This window comes from Poecilia formosa, unplaced genomic scaffold, assembly GCF_000485575.1.
Source record: "Poecilia formosa unplaced genomic scaffold, Poecilia_formosa-5.1.2 Scaffold70, whole genome shotgun sequence".
NCBI lineage: Eukaryota > Metazoa > Chordata > Actinopteri > Cyprinodontiformes > Poeciliidae > Poecilia > Poecilia formosa.
In genome coordinates, this window is record NW_006800009.1 from 856,050 (window position 1) to 875,221 (window position 19,172).

Below are 19,172 nucleotides of genomic sequence, written 5' to 3' on the forward strand. Positions count from 1 at the left end.
CAAAAGTTTTTGCACCCCTTTAGCCCTTCCACATTTTGTCACCTTACAGCCACAAACCCCAGAGTATGTTGGCGGGGAAATAAATGTGACTGACTGGGAGGAAAACTTTCAAAAGCAAAATGCAGCACCAGGCGTCCAACAAACGTCCCAATCAGACACGAAACGTTCGTTTGAACTTTGACCTCGGCTGAGCTGTCAGTCCACCGCAAGACAACTCACTACACTGACATATTCAGTGATTTTATTTACAGATGAAATAATTAATCAGATGAATTGATTATTGAAATAAATGTCAACTAATTTAGTAATCGATTAGTCGCTAGATCCAAAAAAAAAAAAGAAAAAAAAGGAGCACATTCAAGAGGCGTAATTATGCCAAAACTGTACAAAAAATACAAACACTTTGGATTTATGATAAACGAAAACCATTATCTAAAAATATATTCCGTCTAGAACTCCTCAAACGACATAATTTTTGATTCACTCGATTCAAACTCTTAAAAAAAAAAAGTAATCTGGACACCTTTTGTTGTCCCGTTATTAATCAGTTAATCCAACAAATAATCACCAGATCTACTGTATTGATTTTAAGAACTGACATCAACTTTAACATGTTGATGTCAGAAATATTTATTATTTTCTTACTTAAAAAGGGAACTGAATCATGTATTTGTACTTTTGATGCATGTATAATATTGTAGAAAATAAGCTCCAGTGTCAAAATGAAAAATCTGCCAAATGTTCCCCTTTTTTTTCAATTAATCAATTAAACGTCAGAATAACAATGAGCTGCAGTCCAAATTTCATTCAACAAATTTGGTGCTTGAAGTTTCATGTTTGACAGGGACTTTAGTTTCACGTCGAAGTGGTCAAACCACAGGGAGGGAAGCCAGAAAAGAAGCCAATCTTCAACGCATCTTCGTCATCAACCGGGGAAACAACCACTTGAACCAAACCAATCAGAGGTTCACAACCGCTGGGGCCACTCCAAACAGAGAGTCTGCAGATGAAAACCCAAAGCAACGAGGAAAGGAAGGGAGCGAGAGCGTTAGTGGGTGAGGGGAGCGGAGAAGCTGCTGGCGGTTATGGGATTGTAAAAACGCACGGTGCATTAGACGGTGGGGGGCTGAGGGGGTTAGTGCTGGGTTCTAGCAAGACCAGGATTTTCTGGAGCCAAAGTGAGTCTGCAAACAAAACATGTCTGCCACGGTTACATGAAGAAGCTCAGACACAGAACTCGACAGGCGTTGCTGCAGATTTGGAGGGAGGGGTAACCTGTATGGGGTTGCTTCGGAGCAGCAGAGGCGGCGGCGGCGGAGGAGGAGGAGGAGGAGGAGGCAGCAGCGGCTGAGGTAGCCCTTCGCTCAGAGGCTGCGGAGGAAGTGGAAGCGGTCGCTCTCTGACCCAGTCCCGGGGGGTCGGCCAGCCGAAGCAACCTCTGCAAACGCCTACACACTAAACTTATGGGCAGCCGATGAGGACCGTACTCTGACGGAGAGGCAGAGGGGAGACAGGGACAGTGGATGAGCCATTAGGAGGACAGAGAGGGGAGGAGGAAGAAGAGGAGGAGGAGGAGGAGGAGGTGAGGAGCAGAGGGACAAAGAGAGGGACAACAGGATGCTGAAGGAGAAGAAGGTGAAGCTGCTGCTGCTTCTCGAGTGGAGTGGCTCCAAAGCAGACGCTCAAACACACTCACAGATCCATTATCGCACATAATGCATTACAGAAGCTCTCGCACTCCTTTAAACCATTTCAGTTTGTTACATAACCACAAACTATGATGCATTTTACTGGGAACGGCTCATTAGTTAAATTACAAAAAAAAAAATAAGTCTGTGTAAGTGTGGTGAGCGTCTTACTCAGCTCCCCTGAATCAACGCTTTGCAGAACGTCGTCTCGCTCCACAGGCAGAGACATGTATGTCTCTTTTCACATTTAAAATTAACCCCCTCCCCCCCAAAAAAAAGCTCTTAAATGTTAAATAGCTCAAACTTAGTCAGACTGGACAGATCTGGCTACGGATTCTCAACTAGATTTAGGTTTGGACCGGGTTTAGTCTAAACCCAGAGGTCTCAGAAAGCTGTGCTGAAGCACAGACTGCTACAGGAGACGAGCCTAAAGTACTGATCTAAACCATTCAGGTCCCGTCAGCTCTGATGAGCTTTTCTTTATCTGCTGAAGAAGAGCATCACAGTATTCATAGTGGAGATGGTGTATTTTCATCAAACATAAGTAGATTTTCATTTGTTTCCCAAAATGTTCAGCTTCGGTCTCATGCAACTACAGCAGTTTCTCGTTGACATTGGTGCAGCTGTCCAATCGAGATCTCTAAAGTTTCTCCTCTGATTAATACAGCACACCTCAACGCAACTGAATTAATGCAATGCTAGGGAAAGTATGCATATTTTTTACTCACATTTCACAACTATGAACTAATTAATTCTTATGCATTGTTCCCTTTATGAAATAAATAAAAATTCAATGACAAATGCAGGACTTTGTTTATATCAATAAACAACCTAATATAACAGTAATATTTTCTATCAATTTTTCTTGGAAGGTTGTGCTTGTTTTCTTTCTTCATCCCCCCCCCACACACATTTCCTTTACCACAAAAAAATTCCCAGTAGAGTTTCATCAAAGATCGAATGCTGTTCTTTTTAAGGCGTCGTGTAACATTGAGGTTTAGCTGAACCGAGGGCAAAAACGTCTCTGCGTTGTAAAGGTTCCAGGCGGCTGGTCCAAAAAAAAAAAAAAATTGCAAATAAAAACACAGTGAGGTTTGTGGCTGTAACAAACTGTGAAACGTTTCAGAGGGTGCGAATATTTCTGCGAGGCTCTATAAACAGCGGGGCCAAGATACCCCTGAGTATCCCTTCACACTGAACTACAGTGACGCCAGTTGGAGTACAACTAAACTCTCACCTGATAGTGCAGGTTCAGAGGTGGGCGTGGCCGTGGGCGTGGCCGTCCCGGTTGTGTCCCCCTGACTCCTTTGCTCCGAGTCAGGGGAGGAGGTAAGAGGAGAAGAAGACGGGGCCGAGCTCTCTACCGAGGACGAGCCGGAAGTAGGAGGCGCAGTGACTGTTGATGACGACCCTGAGGAGGAAGAGGAAGTGGATTTGGACATCGGGGCTTCGGACGTGGCTGCGGTACTGGAAGGGACCTCCAGGGAGTCTGTCTCCACGGGCCTCTCAGGGGCCCCGGACTCCTGGGTGGAGTCTGCACCCGAGGCGGCAGGGGTGTTTGCCGAGCCCTCGGGCCGGACAGCAGTTCCTAGAAATGAGGCAAACAATTCATATAAACAAGATTAATAACTGAGGAAAACACATTTACTGAATTAAAGTCTAGGCTTCAGACTGAAACGCGTCACAATTTCACAATTTTTGAAATGTTCTTTTTTTTATATTGTACAACTATATAAACTAAGAAGGAATTAAAAAGCGAGAGCTCACCTCTGGGCCGAGCCTGAGGTCGGCTTCCTCTGCTGCTCTGAGCTTCGCTGGCCTCTTCAAACCACCGCGACAACATGTCCGACATCCTCTGCATCAGGGACACGTTCGGACTGTGCTCCCCTAAAGCAGGAGAGGAGGGGAATCGTTTCAAAATAACATTTGATTCTGCTCCGAAAATACAGGTACATCACAGAAAATGGTTTTCAGACGGGAAAAGCATTTCTCCAACGGCTACATTGAGGACCAATAGCGTCCCGACATCTGGGGCCCGATCCACCACTACGCCAGGCTCTGCCCCAACTCAGTTCCTGATCTTGACAACGTTGTGTTTGACTGTCCACAGTGAAGCAGGTTTCATGTTGCTGTGGACAAGAAGGTCCCACCAGGAAGGAGATACCGCGTTTTCAAAACTGACACCATTAGCAGCTTTTCCTTTACAAATGTGTGCAAAACTTTTCTGATATTCTGCTTATGTCAAAAAAGAAAAACAAAACAATAAAAAAAAAAAAAAAACACTATTTTGTAATAGCAATGTTTCCACTTAATAAGAAATGCAATTAGCGTAATTAAGTGTGTTTACGTGTTGAGCCGTCATGGACGGATGTAAATGCTGCCATGATATATATATATTTCAGCCACAACACCAGAGAGCAGACGAGAACTCGGTGTTTTATTCAGGTACTGAGGTAATACTTGAGAGCGGCTACTGAAATATGCAGCGTTTTGGGGAAATCGTAGTTTGCGATTTCACAGAAGAGCTGTGGAGCAACAACAAAAACACCAAACACGATTTGTACCAGGAGATTGATGGTGACAAAAAGCAGATGATAAAGATGCAACGAGCAAAGTGACTTTTCCATGATTTAATAAATTCAAGGTACTGAGCTAAAAACAATTATATTTCTGACAAAAAAATAAAATAAAATGTTGCCCTGGTTGCTAAAGCACGCTACTCATGCACAACAGCAAATCATTGTTCAGGATCAAGTTATTTGTAGCACATCTTGATGGAAAGCTACACTGGTTGCTCAACTTGTTTGATTATCGTGCTGAATTATTTTATCATGTAAAGTATCACAACTGTACATTTAATACTTAAGATGCTATGTTATAAATGTCATATTAAATGTGCATAACTGTTGTTTTGCAACAGTTATGCACCCCGGGAAGTGTAGCCGTTGTTAAGGTAATAGCTAATGAGGATCCTAGTGGACAATCTTCTGTGTTTATTGGGGACTGTTGCTCGAGACTCAGAAGAAGAAAGTGCGAAGAAGCTGAATGAAAACATTTGGGCAGGCTTTCGGCGCTCTCTCCCGAAATGCGAGAGGTCTGCTTTAAACGAGGAGCAGAACATCCGGTGATCTTACCATCTCTTTCTCTTTCGCTCTCGGGACGGGCTCGGGGCCCGGTGTCGGACCAGTCCCCCCGCAGCCGGAGCCGCTTCACCGGAGGCTGCCTTAGCTGTGGAAACACGCACGCAGCCAAAGATTAGCGGTTTGTTAGTCAAAGCGCAGTCAAAAATAACTCTGCTGCCAAAGCAAAACACTGCCCATCTCTGTCGGCGTCCTCCTCTCCCACCCCTTTGGCAGCACAACTAAGGCTGCCCCCCCCCCCTTTTTTTTTTTTTTTCCAGTCCCTCGGATGCTTTGCGGTACGACAGGCCGAGAGCCAGAAATAGAAAATCAAGGTCTTAGTGGGGGGGTGGGGGTGACTTTCAACTGCTTCGCACAGGAAATGTCATCGGGGTCTGGACAGGTGGTGGCGAGAAGCAGCACGGACGGGACGAGACAGCAGGAGGAAATGAGAAAGAGAAAGACCAGGGACCAAATGAGGTCAGAGGTGGAGGAGAAAGACAGATAAGAGAGGCGTCTGCATCCCCCCTACCTCCCCCCCACCCCCCGTACGCCTCAGCTCAGACTATTTCAGTGGGTTGAGGAACGCCGTCTGCGTCGGTCGCTGTATTTGGAAAGGAATGTGTGAGTGTGTGCACCTCGACACAGCTGAAACCCAGGCACCATGATCAGGCACATTTAGACGAACAACCGCAGCACAGATTTCCTCACCGGTTGTCACAGTTTCATACCAACATCACACAGTGGGAAAGAAATTATCCTTGGTGCTCTTCCAATTCTTCACTGCAAGCTCAAAAAAAAAAAAAAAAAACGCGACTCTTTTTTTCCTATAATAAACCCTCCGTACCTGAGCACTAACAAGAGGGCTCGACACTCTTCGGTGAGGAAGCTGCTACCAGGGGAAGAAGGTTCAAAGTTGCAAATAGCTGTTTAAATATGAAGAGAGAGGAAGCAAGGAAGTTATTTTAAAAAGCGAAACCATTTTCTGCAGGTTGAGACAAGTTCATTCAAGCTGCTAGAGCGAGCCAGACTTTCAGCAGATAAGTCTGAATAAGTTCCAGCAAGAATGATGCTTTTGTTTCATCCGTACGGCGTCTGCAAGGGAAAGTGCTACATTTTAAGATGTCGGCAGCCTTTAATCGTACTGCTGTTTTAGTAACTCTTCTCTCAAACAAACCGTCTGACCTGATGAAATCTGAGGAGTCTGAATGGGATAAAATCAACAGAAAAAAAAGTTTTACAGTAACCAAAGACTAGAAATCGATGATGACATAACTTGAAAGAAGTATGCATACTTGCTCTTGTTGTGTAAAGCCAACAGATGGATAAACAGATGGACCAAAGGGCAGAGCGACGGACGGACAGAAAAAGAGTTTAAATGACTGATTAGGGAAAATTATCTGGAATTTTAAATATTTTTTTCCATACTTTGTTTTCATTTTCAATACTTATACAGAACTTGAAAATACCTAAACTCCATGCTTTTTCAGACTGTGTAGGAAGCACGGAGAATCGTTCTATAAAGCCACAAGGTAAAGGGCTTTCCTCACAGAAACAGATGATGCAACAGCAAAAAAAAGGAAAATCTCTCTGTAAGAAATGAACACTACATTCAAAAGCTGCTGCGTAAAAGAAGACCAAAAAATGTTCCTAGCATGTTTCCAACAGAGTGTTGAAAAGTGACAAAGGAAACAGGAAAAAAAAAAACAAAACAAAAAAAAACGCTACAAAGCATTGCAGTGCTCACCTCCTCCCTCCTCTCCTCCGACGGGCCCTTGAGCTCCCGGGCCTGGTCATCTTTGGGGTTGAAAAGGTAGATGTAATCCGAGGAGTAGCTGACTAGCACCTCTTGACCGTCCCCGCTGTAGCAGAGAGACGTCACCCTGCACGACTTGTTGGACAGGTGGGAAGGTACGAAGCGCACACACATGCCCGTCGTTCCCCGGCCCATGTAGTTACCTTGGTTAGAAAGGAGGACTTATTGAAGACGAGACCATCAGTTTAATTAGTCCAAGTAATCAGATGTGAAATAGCTGCTTACAGTTTGATTGCCTTCATTTTTCCCCCACATGTATTACTCAACAAGCATAATTTATAATGCAGAGACAGACTGTATTATTCTGAAAACCACAGGAGAAGAGCAGCTTCGTCACTTAAAATCCAAATAAGCTGTAGCTTAACACACAGCAATACATTTGTACATCTTTGAAAAGCAGCAGTGGAGCCTACTGCACAACCAACAAGGATGCAGTAAGTGATTTCTGTATGGTAAGTCAACAACAAAACACTTATCGTTTCCAGCAGCCATTGTATAGCGCACGCAGCAGTAAAGCCAGCTGACCAAATATACTGGTGCTCCACTTGGGTTGCTAGGTGATGAGCTGGGCTTTGCTGGGGTTGCTAGGTAACCGTAAAATCTAACTTAACAATCGGGGTTTTTTTGGGTTTTTTTTTTAAAATGCCTCATTTTCCAGAGACCATAAAATATTAACTTACTGCCACAAAATGGCTGAGCGTTTCTGCGTTCAGAAACAGTCGCGACCCAAAATGGAAGCACAAACTGTGAACTTACATAATATGTTACCTTTAAATCTTTCTGAAATCAACATAAACACAAAGAATCGAAGCAGGGACAGTTTACCTGTGGCTCTGGTTCCCAGCATGCGTCTGTCATAGATTCGCACCGAGCTGTCTGAGCAGCCCACAGCCAGGTAGTACGGCACCAGAGGTGAGATGGATATGGAGGTCGCCGCTCTTCGGCAGTTAATCAGAATGTCCTGCGATCAAAGCAAACGTGACAAGTTGAAGCTCAGAACGACATAAACTGGTAATCTGTTCAATAAAGCTTAAGATCCAAAATTAAAAAAAAACAACAGGGAATTAAAAATATAAATACACATCTAGAGTCTCACTCCCTGCAGAGCCTGCTGCAGGCAGGAAGTGAGACTGGCTTGCAGGTACAGCAGAGGAATAAACCTACACTTAAATGCATTCACTTATAAGTTTTTGTAAGCATAGATGACCAACCTGTGATGATTTTTTTTCAGCTGATTTGTTTAAACTGGAACAAGATTTTATAAAACCGGAAGAGCGACCTTATAGTGCTTTAATGGAGCCACAAATACACATTTCTAAAAGTTAAAAAGTTAGACTAATTCACTTTCTTATAACTAAAGCAAAGAAATATGTGGATAAGGGCCGTTTTCTTTTATTTTTTTTTTTGGTAAAGCTGCACAACATATCAAAGCAGAGCATCAGTGTTTGCAAAATGTGTTATAAAGTAATTGTTGGTTAATATCATAAAAGTAAACATGCTTGCACAGACTAAACTGCAAATGCTACAATGAAATAATCAGCACGCTAATTTGTGCAAAGCATCACGATGCATACATTTTTTAAAATGTGAAGTGGTTCATTTTCCAAAATTTTAATCTCCAACGTACGAGAGCAGCTCTGCTTTCAGCTTATCCATATCGTCTCCAGACTGGGATAAATCTCAAAGTAAAGTATCTAAAAAAAATATCAAGGTTGGTAAATGTGATCGTTTCTACATTTCGGAGTCGTTTTTCTGGTAATATGGAACAAAAAGAACGTCAGGTAAACATGGCTGAACGTCTTTTGAAAGGCTGGACTTCACTACGCTAGCTAATCGAGCTAACGTGACGCTCGGTTGTTTGTCCTCCTTCAGATTAGTCACAGACGGATCTCCTCTCATAAGGAACAGCAGCAGGGTTAAGCAAGGCAACGACGACGCCACCTGGTAAAACTATTCAAGCAGTTTTAAGGTCACGGGTTCTGATCTGAAGAACGAAACATGAGACAGCAGCCACGCAAAGGCTTCTGCATCCCAGGCAGCCTGGATCGAAGTCAAGAAAACAGTTTGCCGAAGCGCTTCGGAAAGAAGCAACAGCGCCGCAAGGCTGACCTCCGACACTATGAGGACTTAGTAAACGCTCACTTATTTCTGTAACTTTCTACTGATGTCACTAGAACTAAAACCAGCCCAGTTTGTCGGCGTACATCTTTGCAGTCTTCTTTAGTGCAGCTGGTTTTTGTGCGAAGGTCAAACCACCGCACGGTGCCGTCCTCCCCACACGACAGGAATGTGTAGGGATCGTTTGGTACAGTCATAATCTGAGAGGAATAAAATAAACACAGTCAGAGAAGAGGTCATTAAGGTAATGCAGCATTTTATTATCGTTCAGCACCTCGTAAGCCGTGCCGTAGTGGCAGGTGAACTGACACTGCCGGTTGAACTCGGGACTCTTCTCGGTGTGGGTGTAGAAGATGATGCCGTCTCCGGAGCAGGAGATGATTTCCTGATCGTTTGTGTGAGGCATGAACTTGGCACTGAAGATGTTCGCTCGATGGCCGGAGCGGATCGACTTCTTCACCTGAAGATGGGGAAATAACAGTGGACAGTTATGGTGAATTTGTGGTACCTAAAGCTCCTGTTCAGCTTAAACTTTAATTTATTTATTTTTTTTAGATACACACGCAGTGCTTAGTTGTTTCTAAATATTATTTTAGCAATGTTGAACTGTCTGCATGTTGCAGCCTTTTATTCAAAAAGAGACTGATGTTTACATACGCTGCACAGAGACTTCTTTGTCTGACTGTCTGACATTAAATCAGAGTAAATATTGTCTACTTTAGGGCATTTTGCTAAATAAGATGGAATCATCTAAACTTTTCTCAAATTCAGGAGCTTCTATCCTTTTCCTTAGCACAGTCATGTTCGACGAATTTGAATATTCACTCCGATGAGGCTCGTTTGTCACGTTAAAAGTGCATTTAAAAAATAACCTTTAAACAGGCACTAAACACGCTTTTCCACAGACCCACATTTCTGTATTAAAAATTTTTTTTCATTGGTCTAATATAATATCTTAATCTTAAATATCATGTTTTCATTTGTTGTAAGAGGAAAGTCATCATGATTAGCAGAAATAACGACGATTACAGCTCGCCTCAGCACCAAACGCAAACTATTGGAACGGTAAGGCGAAATATACCAGAAAATCTAACAGTTTTCTTTGTTTCTTCAGTGCAACATCATATTTTAGAATTTAAATATGTTTTCATATTCCTGTTGCAATAACCTGCTCATATAAACTGCATTTTATGAACTCCAACAGCAAAGTAAGTAAGTTGTGTGGAAAGTAGGGAGACGTGGGTTGTGCTGTGGTGGCGCAGGGGTTAAGCACAACCCACATATGGAGGCCTTTGTCCTTGATACAGCTGTCGCAGGTTCGATTCCCAGCCTTGGCGACCTTTGCTGCATGTCTTCCCCCTTCTCTCGTTACCCACTTTCCTGTCAATTAACTGTAGAATAAAGGCCGCTAGGGCCAAAAATATCTTTAAAAAAAAAGTAGGGAGACGTAGCACATCCCTTTTCGAGGTTCAATTTGTCTCCGATTGTTTCCGTAACAGTGGAAAACTTCGCAGGTTACGACCAACCTTCTTGTTGTACGGGTTAGTGATGACCAGAAAGGTGTCGTCTGACCCCGACAGGATGTATTCGCCTGTGTCGTTCCAGGATATTGTGTTGACCTGAGAGGAGATGAAGGAAGAAAGTGTTTAGAGGGCTGACAGAAAACCAATTGGGAAACTTCATGACCGCGCTCTGGCAAGACGAGACAACACCAAAAACTGTAGACAGAGACTAATAACATTTCTTTATCATCTTAAAGCTCTTTTTGTTTCTCGCTTGTTGTTTGAACCAAATAACCGTCCGCACCCTTGTGTGGACAGCCACAAATATCAAATTTAAATTTTACAAATTGAATTTAGTTAGTATAAATATCCACAATGATCTTTAAATAAAAACATAACATGCAAGAAAACACAGCAGCGTCTCAAATCTGACAATTAATTACATTTTTGTGTTTCACAAATGAACAAAAGAGAAGAAAATGTAACCATTTAACACGTCTACTGATTTTGCAGACTAAGCAAACGGATTTCAACGGGGATAGTGAAATATGTGGAAGAAAACACTTAAAATAAGTTATTTCCTCTCATCTGTATGAAAATCAAAAGACCAACCGTATAAATGATGACACAGCCAAAAATGTTTACACACCCTCTAGTCCACTTTATTAGTCCAAAAGGAGATTTATTTTAAACTTAAAAAAAGATCATTTTAAGCCAAACAGGACAAAAAAAATAAAAAATTAAAAAATCCGCCCTTTTAAATAAAAGAAAAGATAAAGTTCTACATCAAATTCAGCTTCTACATTTTCACTCAAATCCTAGATTGATGTTTGTGTTTTGCTCATATTTAGCTGAACATCAACAATAATTGAACAGCGATTTACTCCCAGCAGCAGAAACAGAACAAAGCATCAAGCTCGGCTTGTTTTCTGTGTGTTTGTGGATCAATATTTCATTACGACCCGCAGCCTCGTTCGGCGCTCCGTCGTGACAGAGCGGCTCGCTGCAATCAGTCAGATCACTCCGGGCTCGGAGCTGCGCTGCAAAACAAACCCACACCTTTGCAGCGGCCAACGCTTCAAACTCGCCAATGAGAAGAGATGAGCCGATTCCAGTGAAAAATCAAGGGTTTTGTTTATTATGATGGGTTTTTTTTTTAATTATTTAAAAACACGGCATTGACTATTTTTTTATTGCCCGAGTGTTCACTGGGAATCTCCTGTAAATCAGTTTCTGTCGCTGATTATGAATTAAAATTACTTTGGATGTTTTCTTCCTGTTTTGTTGTGTTTGAGCGTCCTAAACCATCATCTGGTTTCCCATTTTCCAGTCCACAAATAATAAAAATAAAAATCCACCTCAAAGTGGAGGAGGAGCTGGTTTTAGCAGAAAAACGTGTTTTTTTTGTCAAAACTCTTAATGAAACCTATTTTTACACGTCATTTCTTTCTCCTTGTAGAGCTTTAATTGTCTGATATTTTCATTTCTCCATCAATTTCAAACACAGAGAGGACAAACACTGATTTCTTATTTTACCTGTAAATAGAATCATGTTGCTCGAGGCCAAAAGCACTAGAACATACGACACTGCTCTTTATAAAATGAGAAGAAAATCTGATAATGAAGCAACTCCTGCTAAAAAAGCTCACTGGAAGATGGCGCAGTTTATGGAAGTATCTTTTCTTTGCCAGTAATTAAAGCAGCTACCAAATATTCCTCTCATCCAATAGCTTCTGTTTATAGCAAAGCTGCATAAAGAGTCATTTTGTAAAAAAAAAAAAAAAAATTCCTAACTAACTTTTGTGTCAGATTTCCGCGCCACATTTAAATGAATATTCCGGTGTTTCCTTGGAAAAAACTCAAATCTAAAGGAGAGAAAATCCCAGAGCACAAAAGCTTCATTTGGTCCCATTGCTGAATGCACATCGTCTCGCTCAGCATATGTTCTGACTCAACACATTTAAACGAACAGCAACACCACAGATTGCGACTGCAGACACTCCTATATTTAGACAGACCCGATTTACCAAATAAAAAAGGCTGTGTAAGTAGTAATGTATACTACGCGCATCCATGACTTCAGTAATCCTGGGTGTTTGTGTGATAAATGACCAAACGAGAAGCAGATGGCGTGGTTAAAAGAGGGTTAGTGACTGGTTTGGCTTCATCTCTGCAATATTAAAGACTTGTGCATTTAATCAGATGGATTAACTGGAACCGTTAATCCATCTGATTAAATGTTTCAGTTAGTCAAAAAGAGAAACCTCTTTAAATAAAAACATATTAATTAACCTTTAAGCTGCATAAAAAAAAGCTATTATATTTTTAAATGTTTTCTTCTTGAATGTTTTTTTTATTAAATAATCCTCTAAAAATGCTGCATGTCGCACTGGAAGGTGAAACTCCCCTGGAGTCTAAACTCTGCTAGGAATTTTCCTTCCATAATCCTCCATATTCCTATAAAATGTGACCAGTCACACTGTCCCTGCAGAAGACAACCCACAGCATGATGCTGCCACCACCATGTTCGTAATGTAGTGTTAATTTCCACCCAGATGCAGTTCTTTGCATATAAGCCAAAAGTTTCCTGTACAACCAAAGAGCCATTTCTGCCCTCAGTCCAGCTGAATAAAAAAAAGAATTAGGGTCGTGAACGTTGCCTCATCTTTTGTCAAAAGACAATCTGAAATATTTAAGTAAATATCTACAGTAGGAAATTTGTGGTTGTTTTTAGAGGATCGGCGTTTTGTTTTTAGGTTTTAAAACAAAGAAAAACATAAATCGCTTACAAAAGCACTTAGCACTGATGAGAACAAATATAACAAATATTACTGATGCCTGTGTCATTCTGTTGTGAAAATTTAATGCAGGACTTATTCCATGCAAAAAAAAAAAAAAAAAACTAATAAAAACTGCTGAAATCTGCATTTGTTATATCTATCTATCTATATATATATTATCTATATTTTTCTGCATTGTTCCAGGCAAAATAAGAGCTACGTGTGGCACTGGAGCCAATCTGAAAAGAGGGATGAATGCAAACGCAGACCACAGCTTTTAGATTTCTTATAAAAAAAAAAATGACGGATGAAAATCATCCGTCATTCAGTATTTTGTATTAGACTATCAAATAATAAATACAAGGAAATTTGAGATGCAATGTGGAAAATTTCAAAGACTATGCTCACTTTTAAGACAACGTATATAACCTGACAATGCAAAGAACAAAAAAAAAAAAAAAAAAAAAAAAAGCAAGCTAAAGGCAAAAAACAACAAAAAAAGAAAAGTAAAAATAAATTTTAAAAAAGGTAGGCAGCTCTGTTGGGTCGTGCGAGTGTTGCTGCGGTGTTTTGGTCGGGCTGAAGTCCTGCCTGATGGCGTCACGAGACGCTGTGTGACTGATCCGTCAGCTTCAGGTTTCCTGCAGGCATCAACCACCTGACCTGCAGCCAGCACTCCGCTCGGGTTTACATACCGACCGAGGGGAAAAACAACATGCTGGGCGCTTTTCTTCAAGACAAAATAAACTCATAAAAACGGACTCAGAAACGCAGAACACTTACACAACCATCGTGGACGTTGAGAGTCGCTTCTAGTTTCAGCCTCTGGACAAATTCTCTCCTACCTGCAGAAAAGACAAAAACGCTTTTAAAACCTACTGGCATTCATTCGAGTCTGGAACACTTTGACACATTTAAGGTTTGCAATAAATCAGAGTAGAGTGCACTGGATTATTATTATTATTATTATTATCTGCAGAAATACTGCTGCTGCAGAACGAGAGCGAGAAAGCAGGAGGAGGACTCGCCGATCTCAGTTCTCGGTTTAAAAGCCGAGTTCTGTAAGGATCCGAGGAAGCCGCCACGTTCCCGAGACGTCGGCTTTGAACTTTGAGTTTAAGCTGCGAAATTCTGCGGCTGCCGTTTGCTCAGGTCGGAAAACTGGACCTGCATCGACGGGCTTAAAACTCAGGAATCCGGGCGACGTGGAGAGGCATGTCACATGTGAAGGTGCTGAAAAACGTTGCCATGTTGGAGACGCCAGACTGTCCAACGGCATTTATTATAATAAAAACCGACAAATTCTGAAATTCACACAAAAATATGTATTTGTTAATAATTTAAAGAAAAGGATTGTATTCTGAGTTAGTTGAGAGTAAAAAGTAAGCATTGTTCAAAAATACTTATTGTTCCTCTAATTGCAAGAATGATATTATGATCAATAATTTTCCTCTTTTCTTTCTTTCTTTCTCCTTTGTTAACTGTTTTCTGTGAGCTTTAGCTTCTCAGCCAGTAAAAACTTACATCTGTCATTAAAGGGAAGTTTCCCTCTAGTACTACCAAAATTTGCTGGACGATAAATAAGTCCCTGAAGTTATTGAGATAAACAATAATATTGTTGTTTTGAGATCATTTTCAAGTAGCATAATAGTAACGGCATAATAATGCCAGTATACATTCTCAAACCTCAATAAACTTTAATTTTTGATAAACATTTAACACTGAAACTGGAAGACATTTTAAGTCTCTGTAAAAACAACTGCCCTTCGCAAAAGGACCTAGTCGAGACTAATGCACCAAAGGGAAAAAAAATAAATAAATCAATCATGCAAATGAGAATGATCAACCTCATTTTCATTTATCATGCGGTTAATTGATTTACTTCTTATTTCGACAGACTTGGAGAGTCTCCAAACGCTGAAATGACTGTTGGGATTTTTACTTCTAATATTTTTTCCATCAACTGTTGGTCATATGAGATTAGCCATAAATATCAATACATTTAGAAATATTGATAAATGCTATTACTGTGTGGCATTTAGTGACAGAATTGCACCATTTAATGTCATTGCTGTCCTGGAGAATTTTAATCTACTCTCTTGGTTTTTATTTTATTTAGTTTTTAAGAAAATTCGGTTTATTAACAACAGAGACATGTAGTCACAGACATGCAAGCAATTGCAAAAAAAAAAAAATAAAAAAATAAAAAATAGACTGAAATTGACTTTTGAATTCTTTTTATCAGGATTTTTATCATTATCACGATATACGCTATAAAATCCAGACATTTAAGTCTATATATTTTGGACATATACAGTGAGGCTGAATGGTTCTGGAAATTGCATCCAAAGATACTGCAAATTTAAGTTTTTCCCCAGTCATTGGCGTAAAAAAAGAAAAATCTTTCTAACTTAGTGGAGGTGAAGAAAATGAGCAAATAAAGCTGCTCATAGAAGCATTTGTTATGAATTTACTCCCTTTCTTCTACTAAACAATCCATTTGGTTGAAATCACAATAGGACCAACTCAAATCCCACCGTATTTTCAGCTTCGCAGCTTATCTCCCCGCTTCACCTTCTGATGCGCCGTTCTTAACACTAAATATATCTGATAAGAGGTGTGACCCACGCATCCCTGCATGCGTCCTCGCGTGCACAGACCCGGCTCTGACTTTATCTCGGCTGGGCTAAATACGGCGCTGACTAAACCTCTGAGGCACCAGCTCCACCTCAACAGGCTCATATCTCCTCACACAGGCCTCCGACTGAACGGTTTGACACAACAAGCCCTGGAGATCGACTGCTTCTCCCAACGGCAGCCATCTTCACCGATTGGTTTATCTGCGCCGTTCAATACCAACCAAAGCACGAGCGCACAAGTGATGCAGTGACGGACTCAAAGAAACTAAAGCTGGAATTTCAATCAAGATTAACCGTGTTTAGCAGCTGACTTTGCATGTTTGAATCCTTCAAGTGGATATGATGGAGGAATACGAGTAAAGGCAAATTTCTAACGTTAGATTACCCAAAAAGCTTAGCAGGTACGGCTTTAATTCAACGGCAGAAAAATTGTCTTTTCAAACCTTTTTTTTATTTTATTTTTTATTTTACGTGCACAAGAAGCTCTAGAAGAGTCAAAATAGGGATATTAATGAGGACTGATTCGTTTCAACATGCAGCACAGAGAAAATGCCAAAAACTGTTAAACTTCCAATGCAGGCAGACAGAAATGGAAATCTATTATGTTATCTCCTGTTTATTTTCCCACTTTAAAATTCTTTTAAAATGCAGAAGAAACACAGCAAATGGTTACATTTTAAATAATTTTAGACTGCAGATTAAAACAGTTTGACATTTTCTTTAACATAGGAATTGGCTATTCTAAAACTTTTATCAAAATCTAATAAAGCAATCAAACATCAGGTTACAGAAGCATAAAGTTTCAGTCTTTCTGGAAGTCTGGAAGTTTTTCCTGTCTGCATCCTAAATCAAATTAAACAATGTTCTATAAGATTCATTTCACTAATGTAATCTGCCTGCTCCGGTTTCCAGTACTTTCCGATACCATTACTGTATAACTTTCCAAATGACAGTTTAAACAATCTTGAAGACACATTTACTACCTTAGATTTACCATTAAATTAATTTTATTATTCTCCTTTTTAACAAAACCTAAAAATGGAAATAGATAAGCTGGTTGCTTTATGCTTTGTATATACTTTAACTGAAAAATACATATAATACATGTATTTTAACAATTGTTTAACTAATTTTATTTTTGCTTTACTTTGAACCTTTAAATATTTCCCAGTTCTGCAAAAGTTGCATTTTTGAATGTCTGTGATATCATTTATATTCTTCTCTTGCCCTGCTCATTGTTGTAAATTAAAGGATTTAAATTAGTTATTTTTCTTTTTAGCCGTCAGGAGAACTGAGTAAGGCTGCCCTTCCCCCACCTGTTGCTACAGAAAGAATTTTTAAGATTTTAATTGCTATTTAGAGAGAGAAAAAAGTATTTTTGAAAAATTCATGAAATATTCTCATTATTCTAGTGTAGATTTGGCAAAACAAGCCCAGATTTTTATACTGGTTCTGGATGTTATAGTTGTTTTGCTATTTGTAAGATATGTTTAATATTTGAAGGAGATCTGTAAAGGCAATTATACATCAAAACTGCTTAACACACAAACTACATTTTTATGTCATTTTTAATCAACAAATTAAAATGTTTCTACAAATCGTTTTCCACATAACTGGCGATACATTTCTGACACTAAACAAGTTTAAGTTTTGTTAAAACACAAGGACAACTAATTTTCATAATGAAGTCCAACATTTGAGTGCTGAAATACTCCAGAGATCTGACATAGATGTTTACTTTATGTCTCAAGCAGTTAATTGATCCGTGATCATGAAACTAGATCATCCGAGAGTACTGTGTGACAGGCAACCAATCTGTTGCCTGGCACTTAGATATTGTGTTATGGATTAAATATATACTGTAATCTGAAGTGCTAAATGATCTGGAAATCAGAAAACATCCAGCTTTAACCTCAATAAAGAGGGTAAATTGTTTGGTTAGATAGCAGAATAAGATCCCGGTTAATAAACGGCTTAATTTGATTTGAGGAGCAGCAAAACTCTACAGCTTCCGATTCAGCTAAAAACAAACAAATCAACACACGTCCTGTCACATATGTCAGCGTTAGCATAGCGACTTGGTGTTTTTCTTACCTAAATAGCTGGTTCTGATGGAGTTAGGCTCCCCGTATCCAATCAGACGTTTATTAACATCCCAAACCAGGTTCCCAGTGCAGGACATTGCGACCAAGTGGGTTTGTTTTTAGCTGACAATAACATCTAAACTAAGCTAACCCTTCCTCGGACGGCGTCGCCTTTTGTCGGATTTCCATCCACTTCGGTCCCTTTCTGTCGGGACGGTGCTAGCTGGATGTGGCGCTCAGCATCGCCGTGGAGGGAAAGTCGCCCCAGTCCGATCCCCGCCGTCAGTCCCTCAGAGTCCACACGGTCCGTGTCTCTGCTCTACGGAATCCAAACTCTCTGTCTTTCTAGCCTAGCCTGGTTTATTTCTTTCTGCGGATAGCGGTCAGCTGGATCAAAACAACGCGAGAAAGTCCGTGCTTTTGACAAAGAAGGCAGGTGCGTTCGTTCTCATACGCCTGGAAGAAATGGCTGTCGGAGTCTTTGTAAATACAATATCAGAATCAACTACATTGGTCAAGATTGTGTAAATTTTTTTAATGACGCTCACGGGGTAAAGCTATTATTATTATTATTATTATTATTATTATTATTATTATTATTATTATTATTATTATTAGTTCTTCCTTCCTTGTATACTAACTGGGCTATGTTATTCATATTCTGTATTCTTACTTGAATCATTCACATTTGGATATTATGGATATTTTTCTTTTTGAATGAAAATTAAAGACATGGAAATAATGTTCTATTACCACCAAATAATTCAAATACAAGTTCAGTTTCATCTTAAAAATAATGTAATAAGAATGGAAGAATCATTTGAATATTTTTAGAAATTCTAAATGTACTTTACTGACACACTTTTGAACACCTTCTTAATTCTGCACTGTCTTAATTCATAATTTTAAAAAGTCCACGCCACTGCTAAGTTGTTTGTTTTTGATATTTTTATTTTCATATTTACAGATGAATACATACAACTTGAGCTGCTCCAGATTTCCTCATTTTACAATAAAAGATATTTTACAATATATATTTTTTCCAAAATCCAAATTCTAAGTGTAATGTGTATTTGTGTTAAGACAGTTTACTCTGATCACCCTAAATAAAATTCAGTTCAACAGAAAGATACATTTTCACGCAGTGGGAAATATAGTTCAACTGTGCGCAGTAATCTCAAAATACAATATACAGAAGCATTATAGGACATGGAACAAATGTAAATAGCATTAATCAGAAAATCAGCGTGGAAATCCATTGAAACTGAAGAGGAGAAGCAGAGATCCTCAGCTGACCCAACAAAATCTGCTCACAGTGCAGAAATGTGAGTCTATGAAGGAGAAGAAACGAAAAGCTTGCATCTTCTTGAATAAATCGTCACAGTAAGCACATGATAACTTTTTATTGATAGGATCCTGTTTGTGT

General features: G+C 39.9%; 1 protein-coding gene across 2 annotated transcripts in view; it reads right to left on the reverse strand.

The window, feature by feature from the left end:
- The window catches only part of dcaf6 (ddb1 and cul4 associated factor 6), a 26,084-nt gene extending 7,927 nt beyond the window's left edge, over window positions 1-18,157 (reverse strand). For both annotated transcript variants that reach the window (XM_007555405.2, XM_007555404.2), the window contains exons 1-10: window positions 17,757-18,157; window positions 13,807-13,868; window positions 10,268-10,360; window positions 9,016-9,201; window positions 8,828-8,941; window positions 7,449-7,584; window positions 6,555-6,766; window positions 4,823-4,916; window positions 3,456-3,575; window positions 2,926-3,276 (exon numbers count right to left, since the gene is read on the reverse strand). In XM_007555405.2, coding sequence (XP_007555467.1) covers window positions 2,926-3,276; window positions 3,456-3,575; window positions 4,823-4,916; window positions 6,555-6,766; window positions 7,449-7,584; window positions 8,828-8,941; window positions 9,016-9,201; window positions 10,268-10,360; window positions 13,807-13,868; window positions 17,757-17,844 — 1,456 coding nt within the window. In that variant the 5' untranslated portion in view covers window positions 17,845-18,157. The remainder of the gene's footprint in view (window positions 1-2,925; window positions 3,277-3,455; window positions 3,576-4,822; window positions 4,917-6,554; window positions 6,767-7,448; window positions 7,585-8,827; window positions 8,942-9,015; window positions 9,202-10,267; window positions 10,361-13,806; window positions 13,869-17,756) is intronic.
- Window positions 18,158-19,172: the final 1,015 nt, after the last annotated feature.